This window comes from Periplaneta americana, chromosome 4 (assembly GCF_040183065.1).
Source record: "Periplaneta americana isolate PAMFEO1 chromosome 4, P.americana_PAMFEO1_priV1, whole genome shotgun sequence".
Taxonomy (NCBI): domain Eukaryota; kingdom Metazoa; phylum Arthropoda; class Insecta; order Blattodea; family Blattidae; genus Periplaneta; species Periplaneta americana.
The window spans coordinates 95540266-95562725 of record NC_091120.1 but is presented as its reverse complement, the minus strand read 5'-3'; the positions used below and the strand labels follow the sequence as shown (position 1 = coordinate 95562725).

General features: G+C 34.9%; 1 protein-coding gene and 1 long non-coding RNA gene across 13 annotated transcripts in view; one reads left to right on the top strand and one right to left on the bottom strand.

The window, feature by feature from the left end:
* polybromo (protein) overlaps positions 1-6118 on the top strand; it is a 159867-nt gene extending 153749 nt beyond the window's left edge. For all 10 annotated transcript variants that reach the window (XM_069823762.1, XM_069823761.1, XM_069823767.1 and 7 more), the window contains one exon: positions 4900-6118. In XM_069823762.1, the coding sequence (XP_069679863.1) occupies positions 4900-5116 (217 nt within the window). In that variant the 3' untranslated portion in view covers positions 5117-6118. The remainder of the gene's footprint in view (positions 1-4899) is intronic.
* Positions 6119-15779: 9661 nt separating this feature from the next.
* Positions 15780-19285, bottom strand: LOC138698066 (uncharacterized). Of its 3 annotated transcripts, none has more exons than XR_011331679.1 (4): positions 17917-19285; positions 17522-17708; positions 17174-17306; positions 15780-17080 (listed from the first exon to the last, which is right to left on the bottom strand). It is a non-coding gene; the product is annotated as an uncharacterized lncRNA (long non-coding RNA). The 3 variants fall into 3 exon arrangements; XR_011331680.1 differs by having other exon boundaries at positions 15780-17054; XR_011331678.1 differs by having other exon boundaries at positions 15780-17306.
* Between the last annotated feature and the right edge of the window lie 3175 nt (positions 19286-22460).

The window sequence follows — 22460 nt, the reverse complement described above, 5'->3', positions numbered from 1 at the left end:
TCGTGGTAACTCGGGAATTAGCTGTGGATTTTGATGCAGAGAGTTCCATTTTTTCCCTTGGGATTGTGTTATCAAATTTTGTTTGTTGAAGTCTAAGTATGTAGATTTAATAAATCTTTTCACAGAGTGATACGTAGATTTAGTAACAGGTCTGTAAGTAGCAGTGCTGCCCTTCTATGGGGAGTGAAATAATAGTTAAGATTAGTTACAGCTGGGGATGGGTGGGAAATACATACTCAAAATCAAATGACATCAGAAATGTTGTGTCTTCAAAGACATTTGATTTCAAAGTGAACTTATTGTAGCGGGTAGCCCATAATATGATTATCTTATTAAGGGATTAGGTACAGCTTACAGCAGTAAAATTTTGGAAATATTCAACGGTTTTTTCCTCCATTACTGTATCTTGTACAATAATGAAAATTAGTGTGTGTAAAACACTGTCCTTCTGCTATATGAAAAAAATATTTTTATGATTTATTTTTATTCCTCCCCCCCTCCCCCTCCTCTCCCCAAAAATTCAGTTCACTGTGCAGTAATGAAGCTTTTCCCACATAACTCAAAAACTATCCTACATTCTGTGATGAAATTTTTGTGTGTATTTATACATGTCATATCTACAATATGATGCAAGATCACTTCTCTGGCTTTGATAGATTGTCTGATAAAAAATAAATTCATTTAAAAAATGGTCAAATATTAGTATTTTCTTCTAACACAAAATTAAAAAAAATATATATATATTATTTATTAATTAATGTAGTTGAAAGAGCATGATACTTTAAACATGAATTTCAGCAATAAAATAAAAGAGAGAGAACATGAAAAAACAAGTTTATGAGTTATGAGGGAAATGCTTCATCACTGCACAGTAAACTGCCACCATTTTGAATTTGAAAAAAATATATATATATATATAATCATAAAAATGGTTTTTTTTTTTTTTTTTTTTTTTTTTTTCCCCCCGTATAGCAGAAGGACAGTGTTTTACACATACCAATTTTTATTATTGTTCAAAATACAGTAATGGAGAAAAAAAAAATTGAATATTTCCAAAAATTTTACTTCTGTAAGCTGTATCTAATCCCTTAAAAAGCATGATTCGAAGTCCTTATACTTTGCTCTAGCATTGGATGAGAGTAATTGAAGATCTGAGAATGATAACTGGATAAAGACCATTTTTTTATGAAATTGAGATTTTAATGCAAAATGCAACTATAGCTCCTACTCAATCTATTAGTGTGAAATGGTAGTCAAATACTTCATACAAAGAAAACTAGATAGCTCTGAATATTATCATTTTTTAGATTTTCACTTTTGTTGAGAAGGAGAAATGGACAAAGACCAGACTTGTCCTGTTCTCACTCTCAGCGCAACACACGTGCTCGTGTCTGATACATTTGTTGCTATGAAGAAAGGATTGCATGTGGATGAAATTAATTTGGATTTAGCTGAAAATCTGTATGATTTGCCATTGCTAATGAATCAGAAAAAACTAGATGATATTTTGAAGCTTGAGAAGTTCATTCCTTCAGTGTATAAGCAGTGGTATGATCATATTTGTGAAGTAGGTGGGGATAGTAAAGAAAAGGACACAGATATGGACTCAAAGTGACAATACTAGCACATGAATATATGTTTCCTGATAGACGTTAATATTTTGGTAAATAGTATTTATATTTGAAGAGTCCACTGCAAGAATGATGGATGTCATTTGGAATACATTTTGCAGGAGAAGCAATTGAAAGTTTGAAATGCTTAGTGCTCAAAGCTTAACTGTGATTTTGCGATCATTACTGGACAATGACTATCAGTGTCAATGCCATATAACTCTCTATGTACATTCTATATGTCTTAAGCTATGCATTGACAGTCTTGGTTCATTTTCGACAAGGAAGTGACATCCATCATTCTTGCAGTGGACTCTTCATTTATTATACACATGTTGTCTTGAAATATTTTGAGTACTTTCTTTGAGTGTGAGAACTGGATACATTTACTGCTTATATATTTTTTTTAATAATATAAAGGGACTTCGTTAATTTTTACTACAGTAGCATGAAATAATTACTTTCTTTATGCTAAAACACATTTTAAGTAAAGTTATTAACGTAGATAGTGTTTTAAGTTTACATTTTTGTAATTTTGTATCGAAAGAAATTCAGAATTTTGATTCAGAGTGAGAACTGGATAACTCCATTGTCATTTTTTATTAATAATTCATTAAAGATTCAATTGATATTTGCTTTAATGGTATAAAATGTGTAAAAATTGTCCGACTTTTTTCAATGACTATTAAGACATTTACTGAATGATGAAAGAAAATGATGAAAATAGAGTTTCTTAATTATCTCAAAACTACTGTCTTGGTCTTTATCCACTTATCATTCTCAGGTCTTCAATTGACATTTCAAATACTACACATTAAACTATTTTCATCAGCGGTATTAACAGAGATTTCATTGACACAGAGGAAATAGCTGCTGTCTATCCAGTGAAAGATACTGCAAAAGGCAGCGACATTTTGAATACTATGTAGTATTCAATGTTGAAATGGTTAAACTATCAGTCCGCATAATCTCGCTGATACATGAATGAATGGGATTTCAGCTATGTTGGTCCGTGGCAAGATTGCTATGACCTACTTCAGAAAGGAGCTCTTAAGTGCAATCTTATCCCTCAAGAAACCTTGTGTGCATGGAATGTAAACTTTAAAGATATGATGAAATATGGTGTGAAAATTGTCGAATAAAACAGGACAAATGCTTTGGATCACTGCCAGATCGAATCCTTCATTGGCGAAATCGAAGCTGTAATATAGTGGTCTTATTTTTTGTGTGGAAGTTCGTTGACTGAGTAGGAGAAAGGTTCTAAGCGAGCTTTTGATTTGAATGGACGAAATCATTGAATTCATCTTAAGAACAAAGCAGTTAAAACATTTCAATGATTCTGAATGAATGGCTGGCTTTGAAGAGCTCGCAAGTATATCTATATGTGTGAATGACCTTAACTTGCACCTGCAGATAAGGATAGTTTGATATTTATGACTTTTGACTAATTTAAGTCATTTAAAAGTGAACTTACTTTGCGGAAGTGTCTTCATACACTTTCCCATTACTATCCCAGTATAGTGTTTAGAGCAACAGTAAATGTACATGAATACCTTATCTGATTTTAAGGTCCAAGTTTGGAAAAACGAGTTTCAAGATTTCAAATCTAGTCAAAAGTTGCTACATGTGTCTCCCATTCTGCTTCGTATTGTCATCCGCCTAACATCAATACGAAGTTTCATAAATTGCCAGGTTTTTTTCATGTTTTCATGACCTTAACATTAGAATAAGGTGGTATGGTTGGCATCACACTCCAACTGTCTTATACCCCCCAAAAAAAGCCAGTACTCAATTTGATAGGGGACTGAGTAAACTTCGAGACCATTCTGGAAGTTTTGACAAAGAGAAAAATTCACCACCTAGGACTGAACCCGAGACCTTCTAGTCCTAGCCAATTGCCTTAAATTGCAGTTAAGAAAAAATAAACATATTACACTTTCCAATCATTCTTTTATATCCATGGTAGACTTTGTTAACTTCTGTCAGTCTAAGTTTTGTATTTAAGTCACCAGATTTTTCAGTTGAGACAATGACGTATCAGAATTCTTTTAAAATATATCTTCATCCTCTTATCATGTCCTTCTTTTGGAAGATCGATTCCAAATATGCTTCCATCCGTCTCTGTTTTCCCAAGCTTTTTTCCTGTTTATTTCATCCCACTTGTATCCCCGTTCTTGTAAGTTCTTCTGAATTTGTTCTATCTGTCTTTCATGTGGTCTTCCTACTGGTCGTCTTCCTTTCACTTTTAAATTTAATACTCTTTGGCAGCCTTTCCCTTGCCATTCTGTTACGATGCCCAAACCATTGTAATCTCTTATTTTCTAATTGTGTTGTTAATTTTCTAATTGTTGTTGAGTTTCTTTGATTATATCGTTTCATATCCTGTCTCTTCATGTCTTCTGTACAATACCTGACAGGGTTTTCATCTCTGAGGCTTGAATTCTGTTCAGATCTTTTTTTGGTATATATCCAGGTTTCTGAAGCATATGTCAAAACTGACTTAAAATATGTTTTATTGTCATTTTGTTCTTTATGGGTACATCTTTATTCCAAATTAAATGTTTCATTAAATTGTATACATTTGAACTTTTCTTCATTCTTTTGTTAATTTGATGCTGCATTTTTCTGTTTGAAGTAATTTCCATTCTCAAATAGTTAAACTTCTCTACCGTTCAGTAGAACAGATGAAAATTATCTCTGGCACTGGGACTCGAACTCGGGTTTCCAGCTTTACATGCTAGTGCTTTATCCACTAAGCCACACTGGATCCAAGTTCTGATGCCAGATTGAATCCCTCTCATTTTTTAAGTTCTATCTACTGTGTTACCTTTTGTTGGCCTATTCTCGTGTACTGTGTCACAGTATGTGTGACAATAGACACAATATCCAACCACAAGTACAGAGGTGCACTCATTACGAATGACTAAGTGACCGGGATCTGACAGAACACAGCACTATCTTGAATCACATAATGATTACTTACGCTTTATTATATTGCTATGATGTACCGAAGTGCAGTAATTCTGCATTTCCATATGGTGAAGAAGCAATAGAACAGAGAAAAATTCTGTCTGGTACCGGCACTTGAACCCGGGTTTCTAGCTTTATGTGCTGACACTTTATCCACTAAGCCACACCAGATTCAAGCTCCGATGCTGGATTGAATCCCTCTCATTTTTAAGTTCTACCTACTGTGTTCCCCTTTTTTGGCCTACCCTTGTGTACCGTCTCTCTACCTTATTCAAATTTGTGCCTGATAACTTAATATATATGTTTTTTTTCTCTCCAGATATATTGAAGGCCTGCAAGCTGACAGTAAACACATATCACATTGGGAAAAGCATCTAAAAGCGACACCAGACAACACATCTATATCAGATCCTTCTCGGTTACCTGGCCATTGGCTTGGCAATGGTGTAGGGAATCATGGAAATATTATTAATGCTCTATGGACATTGCGGGACTTCATGATGCGAGATGCACTTGGCATCAACAAAGTCATATAGAGACTAGTGTTTTCTTTCAAAAACATTTACCTTCATCTACAGATGCTGAATGTTGAACCAAGAAACAAAGTAAATAGTATGCAGTGACCTTTCTTATTAAGATAATCTAGTTATTATTTCAGTTTTTCTTCTAAAAACTTTGTGCACAGGTAACATATGCTGTGTCTTAAATATTTATAATTAATTTTGTATATGATTGGTATTTCTGTATGTACACATTAAAAGTTACTGTGATCGTAACATAATTTTGGTTTCTCAAACATATTCCCACAAATGACCCTTCAAAAATAAAATTTTAATAGAATGCCTTATAAATAATTAATCGTAATATTACAGTTACTATTTTGAAAAATGAACGTGACCAGGTGTGCCGGAGTCCAAAAATAAAATAAAAGGAAAAGTGGCTTACAGGAATATCATTTTGAGTGTTGGTGTCATGCTTTTATTTATATTCAGTATTTACAAATGTTTCAGTGATGAAGTGTGGGTCCTTCAGGTGAAACCTGACAGGCAAAACTTTAAATTTAAATTGAAGTTAATTTTTAGATGGTACAATCCAAAGTATTACTACATATGCTATGTATTAAATTTTTAGTGCTATTTATTTTGTAAGTTTAGGCCTAGGTTACATCAGTCTATTTTGCAGACATGTTGGACACTTACTTTATTCATGTTTTATGTGCCTCTTTATCTTGTCAAAGATACTAATCAGTCATCTTGAAAATGTTTAATCTTGAAAAGCATAATGTTTGATGGAGTGTATTGTACCAATGTTTTGTATGATATATCTTTACAAAGAATTTGAGAGGTTATGTGGATTACGACAAAATCTAAACTGAAGGTTCAACCTCCAGGTGAGATTGCCAGATACATACTGTTATGACGAACACAGCAATACTGTGTTTATTCATCATAAAAAATATTTAAAAAATTTGGATTTTAATTGATTTGTTACACTTTATTTTATTTACTATTCTTCTGAAATAAAAACATGAACAAGTACGAAGATCTGATTTATTACATTTTTGTATGCTGTAAGACAACGAAGACAAGAAGATTTGTATAAAGTTCTTCTAAGAGTTTTACAAGTTTTCTTCAAAACACAATCAAATCGAATAATATATATAAGCGTGTGTTTGTGTGCACTTGTGTGTATGTATGTAGACATGGCAATGATCTGTAGAAGAGCTCAGTAACTCAGTAAATGTCGACTAAACAGATTGAGGCAATCATGTGAACCATCCAAGACCAAGTTATACTGACAAAACATTACAGGATGGAAATACAGTACTTCGTGAATAGAATTAAATTATTATTAAACTATTACCTGAAACATCAGAAATTCTTGTGCATCATACACCAAAATGTTATGTAATGACGAGACTTAAGGATTCAATCCATGAGTCTTCTGGCATTACAGTACAGTTTTGAGAGGTTCTTTGTCTTCTGGAGATTAGGATCCAGTTTTCGGCATTGAAGTAGATGTTCTCCATTCATTTTAGTGCTCTGGTCCTTGCAGATGGCGCAGTGTTCAGAGTTATAAATTTTCATGCGATATAGATGTGATGCTAGACAGTCATGTTCAGTGTTTAGTTGGAAGGTTGCTATTGCTTCTTTTGTAGGTTTGGTTTTGTTCACCTGCCATGTTTCTTTAAATTTTTTTTTTTTCCTCCAAATTTTGTTCTGGGATGCTTCTGCGTAAAATAGATCATGGGTTCAGTTCGTTACTAATCTTCTCACTGTTTTTGTGTCCAGTCAGGTTGAAATAGGATTAAGTGTCACTCCCTTCTTAGCAAGTAGGTCTGCAGTTTCATTCCCGGAAATGTCAACATATGATGGGATCCATTGAAAGGTTATTGATTTTCCTTATATACTGAGGAGTTTTGGTATTTCCTTTTGCTTCTTTTATAGTTTTGGACATAGGCTGGGTATTTGAAGTAATGGTTTGGATTGCCACTTGTGAGTCAACCAGAATTACTGCCTTTTGAAAGGCTTTAGGCCTGAGCAGAATTGCTGTAATGTTTTGTTGATTGCCTTTGTTTCTCCATCAAAGCTTGTTTTGTTTTTCCCTACAGAAATATAATGAGAGAAGAGCTCAAGTGTATTCCTGCTCCCACTCCAAGATCTTCGTTGGATAGTGAACCATCTGTATAGACTCTCAAATACTTGTTTGATGGAAACCTTTCTTCTATAGTTGCCAGTGCTAGTTGTTTTAATTCCTGTGGGTGGACATCATCTTTTCTTACGTCATAGAGCAGAGATAGGTTAGTATTGAATTTTGGTAATCTAGAGTGTTAACAGGTGGAGAGTATGATTCAATGCTTTCTGGAATGTTTAGGAAGTGTTGGTAATTTTTTGCTATTGTGATTATTTTGGATCCAAATGGTATTCCAAATGGTATTAGGCAAGGCTTTCAGTTTGGAGAAAGAGATGGCAGCCTGTTGATGAATTTCTGATGTGATCTGAAGATTGCCTGTATATGTATAGTTGTAAGCATAAGGTTGCGATCGTTTTTACTGCCCCACATACCAATCTGAGTCATTATTTCGTGCTGCTTCAGAATGTATTAATAAAATATGTTATATTAGAAAAGTAAGCTAAATGGAATAACATACAAGTACTGTAAAATTATTGTGAATAAGTTAAATCACATCGAAGCAATAACAAATAAGGCAACTAAAAGATTCTCGATCATAAAAAGACTAGCTGGAGTAAGATGGGGTAGTACACGACAGACATTGAATACTACATATAAAACATTTATAAAACCAGTGCTTCTCTACAGTGGAGAAACCCTAATTACAGGAACAAACTCAAACAACAGACTATAAATCTGACAAAATCAGCTCTACGGCCAATAACTGGAGCTACAAAATCGAACCCAATAACAGCCATGCAAGCTCTAACAAAAAATCCACCAATAAGACTATGTTAGAAGAACAGTCACTAATTCGACATGAAAAAAATGTTAATGCTACCGGCAACTAGATTGAAAACACAAAGTTTCTTATCAAAAGTCATAGAGATAAAAAACAAAAAATAATTTCCCTAAATCAAAGGAAAACATTTTTACTAGCAGAAAACCTGTTAATTTCTCAACCAATTCACATTCAATTAGAGTTAGAAAAACCAGTTACAATATCTGAATCATCCATACCAGTATTAAAAGTATTAGCATTGGAAACTATGAATACCAGATACCCCTCTGATTGAGGTTCTGGCTGATGTATACATCTATTATCATCACTGCCAGATTTAGGCCTAGGCAACCTAGGCAGTTGCCTAGGGCGGCAGTTTCAAGGGAGCAGCATTTTCTCTCTTTCTTTTTTATTATTTTATTTTCTTATTTTTTTACAGTGAAATTTGTTTTTAAAACACTTGTTGGTAAATTTTTTCTGAAGTTTGTTCTTGAACACCTTGTGGAAGTCGGATATTACTTTGTTATTGCATTGTCGTGGTCGCGGCGAGAGTAACAGGAAAGTGTGCAGCTGCATAATTATATTGTAATAAATTAAATTATGGTTTATTTAACGACGCTTGCAACTGCCGAGGTTATATCAGTGTCACTGGTGTGCCAGAATTTTGTCCTGCAGGAGTTCTTTTACATGCCACTAAATCTAGTGACATGAGCCTGTTGCATTTAAGCACACTTAAATACCATCGACCTGGGCCGGGATTGAACCCGCAACCTTGGGTACAGAAGGCCAGCGCTAGACCAACTGCGCCACTCAGAGCGACTATATTGTAATACCGATATAACGTTATTATACATTCATTCATTCATTTATTATATTCCATAGATCTTACATGAGCAATGAAGCTTTAAGATGTGGAACAAGTCAAAATTTTACAATATTACAATTACAATTTTTACAATATTTTACAATTTTTACAGTTTTACAATTTAGTAATTTTCTACAATTGTTTTACAATTTTCTGCAATTTTTTACAATATTTTGGCGAGATGTAGTGAGATGAAGTGAGGTCCGAGGATTCGCCAAAAGATTACCCGACATTTGCCTCCTTTTAGGTTAAACCTCCCACCAGTAAGGTGTTTGAAACAAGTTCAACTAAGTTATGTTAGTTAGATGTTTCTAGTAACGAATATTCTAAACACAGTAACTTCTCTATTTTTCATCAAAATATTAGGGGATTAAAACAAAAAAACTGATGAATTGATCAGTACTTAGCATCTCAAAATCATAAACTTCAGATATTATGTATAACTGAACATCATATGAAACAACAGGAAATATTACAACTGTCTTTACATGGATATTTATTAGGTTCTCATTTCTGTAGACATGTCTTCCAAAAAATTATAACAGTGTGGTTCTCACCATTGAATTATTCCACCAACAAAACCAATGCTTAAAAATAAACCACAGTCTGCCTTTCACAAATCAATTTTGATTCAACAATGAATAAGTTTGAATATATTGAGATTTTATTAATTTGTCCTACAGAATATCATCTGTAATATTGACAATTAATATTTGAGGAGAAAAATTCGCTCTGGCGCGGGGATCAAACCCGGGTCCTTGGTTCTACGTACCAAGTGCTCTGACCACTGAGCTATGCCGAATTCAATCCACAGCACCGGACCGAATTCTCCTCCTTCAGTGTTTCCCTTTGTGGCCTGACCCCGAGTTAGGCATGTACGTTGACATTATGTCCAAGTAAGTAGGTAGCAGCCTATTTTCTGCGACAGTCATTGCTTACTGAACAGAATTTTTTTCTCAGTGTAGGTTGTAGGTCGAATCCAGAAATGCATATAGAGTGTTAGTTGGGAGACCAGAGGGAAAAAGACCTTTAGGGAGGCCGAGACGTAGATGGGAGGATATTAAAATGGATTTGAGGGGGGTGGAATATGATGATAGAGACTGGATTAATCTTGCACAGGATAGGGACTGATGGCAGGCTTATGTGAGGGCGGCAATGAACCTTCGGGTTCCTTAAAAGCCATTTGTAAGTAAGTAAATAAGGTTGTAGGTCTACTGTTTTTTCTGAATGCCCTCGAATTTGTGTTTATGCACACATCTTGTTTCCTAAAGATAATTCATGTTGCCTTGAATTGCCACTGTTGGAATAAATTGCTAAAAGATGCACCCTAAATGGTGTATACAGTATTACTGTATTTCTCTTCTATTCTACCTGTTTTAGTATTTCGTATATTCTTATTGATTTTAATGTATTTCCACTATGGTTTCTGCGTACTATTGGTATGTAAAATGTCTAAGGAAAGAAAGTGTTGTATTGAATTTATGCTGAAAGAATTTTAATCTCTTAAACGTGGAGTAAATGATAATTCTGTCTTTTGTTCTCTGCGTGATAATAATGTCCTTTGTTCTCTGCGAATTCAGTGTTAGTAGTGGGAGTAGAATCTCTGTATTATACTGTATGTCTCTGGTAGAATATCTCAGATCACGTCACAACGAAATGATACGAAATATGTCACTTGCAAAAGTAGTTACACGAATTGACAGTGGTTTAAAGAAAATTATGTTAATATTGCCCTTCAAAAAGAAACATTCACGTTTCACACTGTGAAGCATTATTCCAGTTTTAAACTGATGAGCTATACCTGAAGACTGACATAAAAATAGTTGAGTGACTCAAAATTCTCTTACTCTATATTTATTAAGTCTGTAAGTAAAATAAACATTGCACTTACGTGCTGTTTATAGTAATTTCAAAAATGGCAAACACTGGCATTTTTTAATATTTATTTGTTGTTTATATTGAAATTGCATTAAACTGAGTAGTTTAATAAGAAAAAATGTATACTAGTATTAAATATGGAGTGTCTTTTATCGTGTACTACCATATTCACAAAAAACATAAACTTGTTCCCAGATTTATTTACAGACTCTGATAATCGTAATTCTTAGCAAAATAGAAAAGACGAACATATGAATAGACTAGATTGGTGGTTCTGTCTCATTCCTGCTTCGTAGTTAATAGTACTATCAACAACTATGACAATCCAGTTGTAAAAATACCAAATGAGTCTACAATTATTACGTTTCTATTATAAAATCTAGGAATATTTAATAAATAAATTAAAACAACTTTATTTGATGACAGCTAGGTTCTTTTGGCTAGTGGAGAATATGATCTCCAATATAATCTAACAAAATTTAACAATGTTTTGAAAAAAGTAGGACAAAGATTTCACACTAAGACAAAGCTAGTGGCAATGGAAGGCAAACACATGAGAAGGACTAAAATAATCAGACTCTCAAAATATAGAAAAGGTACAACTTTTAAATAGCTTGAATTTAAAAATGAATTTCGTCCTGGAAAAAAATATATAGAAGTATGAGAAAACAAATTGATTAGTAAGGAAGTACTTTGGAAGAAATATGTCAAAAAAATGTTAAAATGAGTTTCCATGTCTTATCAAAACCAGTAGTACAGCTATAAGGTAGTGAAACATGGACCTTAAGATCCCAAAATAGGAAGTGGATAGAGATGGTACATATGAGATTCCTCAGATCGGTTGAAAATGTTGTTAGATAAAATTAAAAGCAGTGAAATAAGGGATGAATTAAAAACAAAACACAATGAGAAAATTAATTGTTAAAGACAGTGGCACCAAGTTTTGGAAAACAGTGAGTGGTCTCTTGAGTTAAGTTAAAATAAATAAATATCATAAATAATATTAAATAATAATAATAATAATAATAATAATAATAATAATAACATGACGAATTATTGGATGGCCTCGGGCCCCATGGACATCACTGTTGGTAGCATCATGTAGAAAGAATGACAAACTACCAAGGCAACCACATTCTTATCACTCTATGGGAAAGTGTGACCTGGGGCGACTAAAGACAAGATGGAATGAGACAAGAAGCATATAATATTTTAAACATGTTCGTTATTTGTCTAAATTTCTTATGATGTGATGTTAAGTCCTGCATCAAAATTTTTCTTGTGTTATTTTTAGTTCCTTCTGCCTTCTTTACTCAAGCAGTCTTTCTCTCTCTCTTTTTTTTATTCGAAATCCCTCATTCGTTGGGGTTGCAACAGCCTCCAAAAGGTGAGATGTCTTACCTCTTAATTGTTGACGTTAATTTTTGTTTTAATTTCTCTATTTCATATTTATAATAATTATTCTAAAACTGGCAGTCTGCATGACATAAGAAAGAAGTGACTTGGATGTGACTGTTGTTAACAATCAACGAGCCCCAAAAGCTGGCTGCGAGGAACCCCAAAATTTTTCCAATACTATACATAGTATCCACAACTTTTTACACTTTGGATACTATACGAACCAATCAGAACACCAAAAATAGAGTTAGAAATGAAAAAAATAAGGGAAGAAATGGGGTAAACCAAACAATAATGGAATAAAACAGCTAATTTGGATAGTCATATATGCCCAGTAAAGGAATGTTTCATTGGAAATCTCCTGGAAGAAATAAATACAGAAGGCCGAGAAGAATGTTGCATAATGTTATAAATGAAGAGGACGGATGAGATGCCTGGAGATTGGGAATTTGGAAGATGTAGTCAGATGTCTACACTAAGCTTTTTCATCCTAAGGGAATATGGGACAATTTTATGTATTATTATTATTATTATTATTATTATTAATTGTTGTTGTTATAGCCTACACGTTTATTTATTTATTTATTATACTCCACTTTTACAGAGAACCCTATTTTACCTGAGATAGGTATGTTAGGGTTATAATTACATAATAGTAGGCTAATAATAATAATATGATATAGGTTAATGAAGTCTCCTATTGAATTAGTCTTACGTGTCAATTATGAAATTAATACAATTTAACAAATCTATATATTCAGCAAATCTGTACAAAGTTTTTTAAGTTATACACATGAATGAATGAAATGGAATGAGTTGAAATTAAATCCTAAAATACAATCTTATATTTCTATTAATAAGTTTCATGAAATGTATACTATATTATAACCTAAGCAAATATCTAATCCTAATATTCACTAGAATGTAGTTTAAATTTCTGTGGGTTGAAATCTCTGAAGACGTTACACAGTTTTCCGTTAAACATTGTTGTCACAAGCAATTTTTAAATTATATACATCACAAACACAAGAACACAAAAATACATCACACTAACATACGAAAAAAAACACACACACATAATTACTACCTACATTCAAGAAATTAAATTACAACATCCCATACAGAACAAATAACACTCTACAAAAGCATCTCAACACACAAACAACACAAACAAACAAATACAACCACACAGGCGTATACAAACTCAACTGTAACACCTGCAACAACTTCTACATTGGACAAACAGGCAGATCGTTTCAAACAGGTTACAAAGAACACATCACAGCCATAACAAAATTACAAAACACCTCCACATATGCAGAACACATACCAAATGCTAACCACACCCACAGAGACATCAATACAGACATGGAAATATTACACATCCAACCAAAAACGCCAGAACTAACACAGTAGAACAATATGAAATATACACACAAAAAACACATCCCAACGAAATTCTCAACACACAACTCAACTTCAAAACACATACACTCTTTGACTCTACACTATACCACAGAAACACACCCTCACAGGAAACAAAACAAATGGCGACAAAAAAAAACTATAAAAAAAATAATAATTCAGTGGATATATACAAATTTTATCATGTGTTCAGATTACAACTTTTGTGAACGTAATTTACATATCTCATAAAATCTTGATAACAGCATTTATTTCGGAACACTTGTATTGGTGGGGAGTACTTGGTGTCGCACCTGTCTAATCGACAAACTAGTTCAAGACGTTGGAGTTCAAATTTGTGACACTCAAATAACAAATGTTGGACTGTTTGCAGGGAGTCATCACATGCACAAACATTTCCACCTTCTGTTTCTATCTTGAATCTTTCGAAATAGCTACCAAACTTGCCATGTCCAGATAAGAACTGAGTAAGAACAAAGTTTGGTTGCATTAACTTAGAATTTAGTCTATCGTAGGGAAGTATAATTCCCTAGTTAAGGCTCCCTTTGTGCTGCGAACCCAGTAATCATTCCATTGATTAATTACACGTTCTTTTAAACGCTTCTTCACATAAGACATAGGGCATTTTGTGTACATATATTCCAGATCCGAAGCGGCAGCCTGTTTCGCCAACACATCAGCACGCTCGTTTCCAGTTGTTCCAGCATGTCCACGAACCCAACTTACACAGACATGCATTGTATTCCTGATGTTATTTCTTATTTCAATTGTGAGGGGATCCAATATATATTTATTGTCTACTGCATGGATTGCTGCCTGAGAGTCACTGTAGATGCGAGCACTATGATCATGTTCTGCGCACCATTTCACCGCTTCCTTGATAGCGTAGAGTTCCGCTTGAAAAACTGTGTTGGTGGGAGATAGACGGATGAGTTTTGTATGGACTTCTATGCCCTCACAATAGATGACAAATGCACAGCCAACGCATTCGTTAATTCTTGACCCATCTGTGTAAATTTCATATGTATGGATATCGCTACAGTTGTGAGATTGATAGCAGTCGTGCTGTAGTCCCGGATGTCCTGCGGCCAGAAAATGTGATTTGTATTGTGGATCAAAGGATAATTCTTGAAATGTTGTCTTCCGATTCCGTTTTATGTCGCTTATTCCTGCTTTGTAGAGTCCGATCAAGTGAAGTGGCTCTATACCAGCAATGACTAGAGCCGCATCTGTTGATATTGTGCGGTATGCTCTGCAGATTTGTAGAGCATATTCTCTTTGGATCTTTAAGAGTTTATTCTGGGCATATTTCTTATGCAGAACTAGACAATAAAGAATTAATGGCTCTACTGCTCCTCGGTATATTATTTTCAGAATGTCGGAATTAAGCCCCCACGTGGGCCTGGTGGCAGTAGACAAACCTCGAAGAAGCTTGCTTGCTTTTGTTGCCACATACTCGAGATGCGGTCTAAATATCAGCTTTTTGTCAAGGATAACTCCTAGGTAGTTCAGTGTGTCGACGAATGGAATATTTTCTCCTTCCATTATGAGTGGAGGTGCGGCTGCTACCTTATGTCTTCTAGTGGTTAGCATTGCTTTACTCTTACTTGGATTAAATTTTAGTTTGTTTTCTGCTCCCCATTTGGAGATTGTTTTTAAGGCAGAGTTTGCTGAGGTTATAAGACTGTTTATACATTTAGATTTGACAAAAAGTAGAGCATCGTCTGCAAATGCAATGATGTCACAGTTCTGAGGTAGTTGCAGCTGAAGTAATTCGTCATAAAGTATGACCCATAGCCCTGGACTACAAACTGAGCCCTGCGGACATCCTTTTGTCAACATTTTTGTGACTGTTGCATCAGATATGGTTAGCTGAGCTTTGCGGTCTTTCAAGAAATTCTGGACAAGTATATATAGATTTTTGGGGCAGCTTTTCTCCTTGAGTTGGTGTAGTATTTTAGGCTACCAAGCATGATTGAAAGCTCCTGACACATCTAGTGAAACCAGTAAACCTATCATTTTCTGCGAAAAGATGTCTTTCATCCAGTTCACCGTAAGAGATACTGCCTACACGTTCCCTCTCGGAAAAAAGTTGGTTTCACCTCTTTATAACTATTAATAAGCGAGTCCCCTAGAATCATACATAACTTACAATATTAAAAAAAAAAAAAACTTTTTTTTTTTGCAATTAAGCAAAAACTTACATCTCACTAATTACCATTTGACATAAATATCGAAAACAAACATTACATATTAATTTACCCTAGATCAAGGGTAATACCCCAGATCACATCTAGACTGCTCGCGAAAAAGAGTATAAGTCAAAAAATGGCCAAAATAAGATAAGTCAATATTATGTTACACCATGACATGTTGTACAGATTGGTATAAACAATATAAGTAAAATAATATAATTATTCAATTAAAATACAATCAGTTTTCTAGTATGTAACATAGCAAACAGTAAGACTGTAAACCATTACATTGCTTGTACTGAAAAGTTGTATACTGAGTGTTCAGTTCAAAGTGTGTCATGGCTCGCTGTATGCCGTCACGTGGCTAGTCAATGAGCCTGGAGAATTCAATCTTCCTACATTTCCGCAGATGTGTATTACTTATCTGCTAGAGAAGTTGCCTAGCAAGTACGGCGTTCATTCTGAAGAGTACTTACCGATACTTACGGTAACGCCGGTAGTGGCAGGAATGTGAACTGTTTCGAAACATGTACTGAGGTGAGTTTTTTCTTACTGTCGGGATATGGAGAGAGGGTTAAGACGATTACTTACGTATTTGTTGACATTAACTTCTACGGTCAACATGGACACAGAGCATTTGATTTGTATTGTGGAATGTTGCCGTACACAACTGATGATAACAAATACCCTGCGTACGACTTGGCCTCGCAAAACACAGTTCGAAAGAGGTTATGGTGGCACACAGACCGCCATCTGTTGCTACGACGTTCAAGTTATACCGTACGCGTTCTCAAGTTCAGATTGAACGCCTTGAATAATAGGCAACTTCTCTGACATAAAAGCTGAAACTTGCTTCAAATCGCTGACTCATCAACAGTGACGTCATGACACACTTTGAAATGAACACCCAGTATTTTGACTTATTCTCTTTTTCCCGAGCAGTCTAGAATAACAGATTGCCCATCCCTATGTTAAAATCGGTAGCACTTTGAACAGGATCGCCACCTGTCCGCTGTAAACGAACAGTACAGTCGCTAATGCAATTCAAATGGTAGTTATGACGTGACTCATGTAACAACTAGATGGCAGCATAGAATACCTGAGAAAAGTTGTTACCGTCAAAGCCTGTAAGGCCGAGCAATCTGGGTATATATCAAGTCCCCACACTGCCGGCTGCGCAGAAGATAGGACTGGACCCAAATTGAAGCGATCGCTCGCAGCCATCTTGGGGCCGTGACGATAGCGGACGGAAAGCAACGCTGATAGAATGCAATCGTAAAACAAACTAAGATTTATTACTATACAACATAAAAACAACCAAACATGAGCCTAAGAGTAACAAGGATAAAGACAAATATAAATAGTAAAACGTAATTACCTGCATTCTTGTGGTATAACATCAAATAATCAAAGATATTAATCCTGCAACTGTCAGTCAATAATCTTCGTCGTCTTTATGAATTGGGCGTATTTCTATTTACATAATTCATCATATCCGTAGGATGGGCTTCCTGAAATATATTTCAATAACCGAGTGAGAACATTAACTTAATCTTGCACATTGTGTGCATCTTGCGGTCGTGAAAAATAGCGGACGAAAAGTAATGCTGATAGAACGCAACCGCAAAAGACACTAAGATTTATTACTACACTATAAAAAACAACCAAATATAAGCTAAAAGAGTAACAAGGATAAAAACAAATATAAACAGTGAAACGTAATCACCTGCATTCCTGTAGTAGTCTACAACAGCAAATAATTGAAGAAACTGGAACTGTCATTCAGTAATCGTCATCTTTGTGAACAACAAATATTAAGCTGTTATGCTAAAATTGTCAATTAAAAATTCTTGTCTTCGTGATTAGGCCTATTCATATTTACACAATTCATCAAATCTGTACCGATGGAGTTCCTGAAATATTTAATTAATCGTTAGGACATTAACTTAATCTTGCACACTGTGTGCATTTTGCTTAGGCCTAATAATAAATATTTCAATAAACAAGGAAATGCATCAACTGTTATTATTAAATCGAATATGTGCAAGAATATCAAAATATTGTAACTAGGCCATATCTAGATAGTATGAAAATACTTAACCAGATTTATTTTGCACTCACCTATTGATTCATAAATAAAATTGATTTAGAGAGATGTTGTCTATCTTCTTCTGCAAAGCAATACTGTATTATTTTGCAGTGTGATGACATCTGATTTTCACATACAGATTTATTGTCAGATGCATTATTTTTAAAATGTGATTTTCGGGATATTCGTTGTCTAAAACATGGTCATGTAACTGGGGGAAAAGGATTGAAGAATTGAGCTGGTCCAGAACTAATTTTTTCACTTGACTTGCCAAAGATCCTAGGCAGATCATTGTTTTCTTTTAACAATAACCTAACTGCCTTTTCACACCAGCGACATACTGTTATCACATCCTCAGATGGAATATGAAGGCCTCCATTATTGTTCTTCAACAAAAATGACATTCCCTTGCTGTAGTTTTCATTTTCATAAAGCGCTTCTTCACAAGTGTCACAATTTATTGTTTTACTAATTTGCTTTACTACATAACCAGCTATGTATGTTACTACATTTTCTGAATATTCACTCAGTGCAAATGAAGTGAGGAAAAAGGTGCTATAGAGATCTTCTGCAGGTACCAGTAGATTATTACTGTTGTCATAGCATCTCATATTTCCGAAACACAGGGGATCTTCAGTAACGGGCTCAACATGTGCCTTGCTTGCTCCACACCAAGGTAATAATTGGACATTACTCCTCTCTGTGACGTTCCCAGTATTTTTACTCTTTACTTCATTTACAACTAATAAATGTGTGTATGCTGCTTTGACCTGCAGAGCTGTAGGGTTGTTGTTGTGTCCAAGTCTGCTTCGGATTTTATTAAAAAAGAGTTCTAAATGATCTTGACTGAACTTGTAGGTGGCTAAATAGCTCATCTGATCTGTCTCAATCAAGTCATTGTAAATGTTTCTAACTCCTCAATACAATGACAAAAAACCTATGATTGCAGTTTTTCTTGCTGTCTTATATAAAGGGATGTCATACTGATCTTTCAACCCTAGCAAGTAAGATTCAGCATAATCCAAAAACTGAAAAGAAATCACTTTATTTCTTTTACACAGAACAGACTTGTATCCCTTGGCAAATTTATTCTTTGAATTAAAAAAATCAAATAGTTTATCAAAGAATAAACAGAACTCTGCTGTTGCCTCTGAACCCTGGAATTCATTAAGACCTAGGTCATTGCAAAGAAATAATAGGGCATTACCAACAGAAGCACTAAGCACTTGGACAGCAAGCTTAATCTTCATTTTCTGTTGGACATAATTAATATGACGCATTGATACTTTGTTTGCCAAAGTCAATCCTTCAATATCCTGAATATTCTGTAATAGTTCAATAAATTTCCAGCTTATTATTTTGCCATTTTGATTTTTAATAGTTTTTAGTTCACCAAATAAATTTCGGTAATTTCATAGAAGACGGGCACCTGGTTGGATGTACTAAGTATTACCAACTTTTTTACTTTAGAGTTAAATGTTAGTGATTTTTAGTAACTTTTATATGTTAGTTCTAGGTTTTTATACTAGGTGTCGCATTGATGATGTTTCAATTTGATTGGTTATAGTTGTCATTTGTTCTAGAATTTTCGTTAATTTTGAATGGGTAATGACGTTGTCAATTGTTCTTGGTTGTTTGACGTGAGTGGTATTATACTGTTTTGCTGACTAAAGCTATTGGAAGTTTGTCATTTTATGATTTTCTTTCGATTTGATTGGTTATAGTTGTCATCATGTGTTCTAGAATTTTCGTTAATTTTGAATGGATAATGACGTCAGTAAGTTGTTCTTGGTTGTTTGACGTGAGTGGTGTTATATTGTGCCTGATGGGTAAAGCTATTGAAAGTTTGTCATTTTATGATATCTGTGAAAGATGTGTGAACATAGAACAGAGTATTAAATTTTATGTCGATTTTGGTTCAGTTCTTTCGCTGGTGAATAAAAATTGTGTCGATTGTTGACGAGAAAACTGTTCCTGTGATTCCAAGGAATTGTTCATTGAATTTTCCGTACAAGTTAAGGTGTAATAAGAGTTCAAAGAGAATTTCATTTTGTGTAAATACATGGTTTAGTTATGTGAAGTTGACTGTACGACAAAGTGGTGGTTTAGTTCTTTGTTGGCTGCATGCTTTAAGTTTAGATTGCCTTGAAGCCTGTGTCATAATGCAAGTGAAGTGGTTGTCTTTGAAGACGTCAATGAGGATTGAATTTTGTTTGATTAGGTGATAAATTATTGTTTTGTTTTGTGTTTTAGTGATTTGTGGGGGTAAAGTGCGGACGAAAACTGCCAGAAAAGTACTACCAACTTTGAAGTGCAAATGCCACCAAACACCATAAAAATCAAAGATGAAAAATTAAACATATTTTCATTTTTCGAAGGGCTTTTTCTTCCTTAAAAATATGAATATATGTATGATTTTCCATCTTTGATTTTGTAATGTTTGGTGACATTTGAACTTCATAGTTGGCAGAACGTTTTGGTAGTTTTCGTCAGCCATGTTGGATTTTGCCCGTCTTCTAGGCAAGCATCCAACATGACCTGAATTTTATGTTCACCTATTTCGAAATATGGATCTAGTGATTCTGCCAAAAAACTGCAACCTAAAAAGAAAGTTTGCGCTTACTCCTATAAAACATTCTCTTCTATTAAAACAATAAATATGTACTAATGTTCTCAGTCATTTTACAATATCCTAATACAATATATGTAACTAACTTACTTGTGAAAAGAAATTTCCGAATCCTTCTTACGCTGATTCGTACAGTTGTATGCAGCACAACTATACACCATGAGTCCACTTGCGGAATTTATATAGGAGTACAATGAAAATAAATGATAAAAGAACACTCTTTGTACAGTTGTATGCAGCACAAGAGCACACGATGGTTTCACTCATAACATGATTAAAATACTATATAAACACTATATGTATAGACCTCATATGTAGCAAAACAGTAGGCCTACACTGTGATTTCACGTATATCACAGGAGAACGATTCATTTAAACTATATAAACACTATACACACACACACACACACTATTGATTAAATTAATACGCACTTACTCCTAACACATTCAATAATACTGAATAACCTTCTATGTTATTTCAAATTAAGCGGAATTGTGATGTAAACATATTGTAATCACATGGCTCTCTGCCCCAAGATGGCTATGCGCGAAAGTGTTCAATTTTTGGTCGAGGAACAACGCTCGTAGTGAGGCTAGGTTAAACTATAAAACGTCTTTGGTATATATGATCTAGAGTAATACCACAGTCTAGTATAGACAGTCATTTTTTTTATTTTAGTAGGTTATTTTACGACGCTTTATCAACAGCTTAGGTTATTTAGCGTCTGAATGAGATGAAGGTGATAATGCCGGTGAAAGTTACCCAGCATTTGCTCATATTGGGTTGAGAGAAAACCCCGGAAAAAAACCTCAACCAGGTAACTTGCCCCGACCGGAAATCGAACCCGGGCCACCTGGTTTCGCGGCCAGACGCGCTAACCGTTACTCCATAGGTGTGGACTATACGTAGGAAATATGCATCCATAGATAGCAGCTAACCACTAGGATCGCTACTATCGCCTCATCACAGACAATGCGAAACAAGAGGACTAATAATATAATAATATATTATATAGGCCTCTTGATGCGAAATAGTATCGGCACAGTCTATTGTTCCTACTACCCTCAACAACGCCGCTTGATGATCCTGTCCCGAGCCTCTCGTCTCAAGCTTCGTGAATATACAGATTGTTTCAAAAATATGGGGCATAATTTCAGGTATGTATTTCCCACATGTAGACAATCAAAATAGTTCATTACAACATGTGTCCGGAAATGCTTCATTTCCGAGTTATGGCCTTCACAACATTGAAATTCACCGGAACGCTTTTCTTTCCACAGGTAATTGTCATTACAGAAGATGTTCAAAATGTCCACCTCCTGCTTGAATACAGACCTCACATCGATGTCTCATTGACCTGCGAACACGATCCCAAACTCCAGGAGTATTGCGTAAGTCCTCAGAACATGCCACAATTCGATTCCGAAGGGATTCCAAATCAGGCACCGGAGACGAATAAACCAATGATTTTAAATGGCCCCACAAGTAGAAATCGAGAGGGTTCAGATCAGGTGAGCGTGGAGGCCAAGCAATTGGGCCACCTCTACCTATCCATCGATCAGGAAACCTTCGATCCAAGTACCGGCGAGCCGTACGACTGAAGCGTGCAGGAGCGCCATTATGCAAGAAGTGAATGTGTTGACGATTGATCAGTGGAGTGTCTTCTAAAACATGGGGTATGGTGTTTTCCAGGAAGTTTGTGTACGCCTGCCCCATAAGTCTGTTTGATTTGAATACATGTCGCACAGTCTAACGCCTACACAACACTGAATGTAACCTTCGCCTCGGAATGAACTGTCAGAGTGTCCTCTTAATGTCTCCTTTCACGGCAACGACCTGCGGAAAGAAAACGTTCCGGTGAATTTCAATGTTGTGAAGGCCATAACTCGGAAATAAAGCATTTCCGGACACATGTTGTAATGAACTATTTTGATTGTCTACATGTG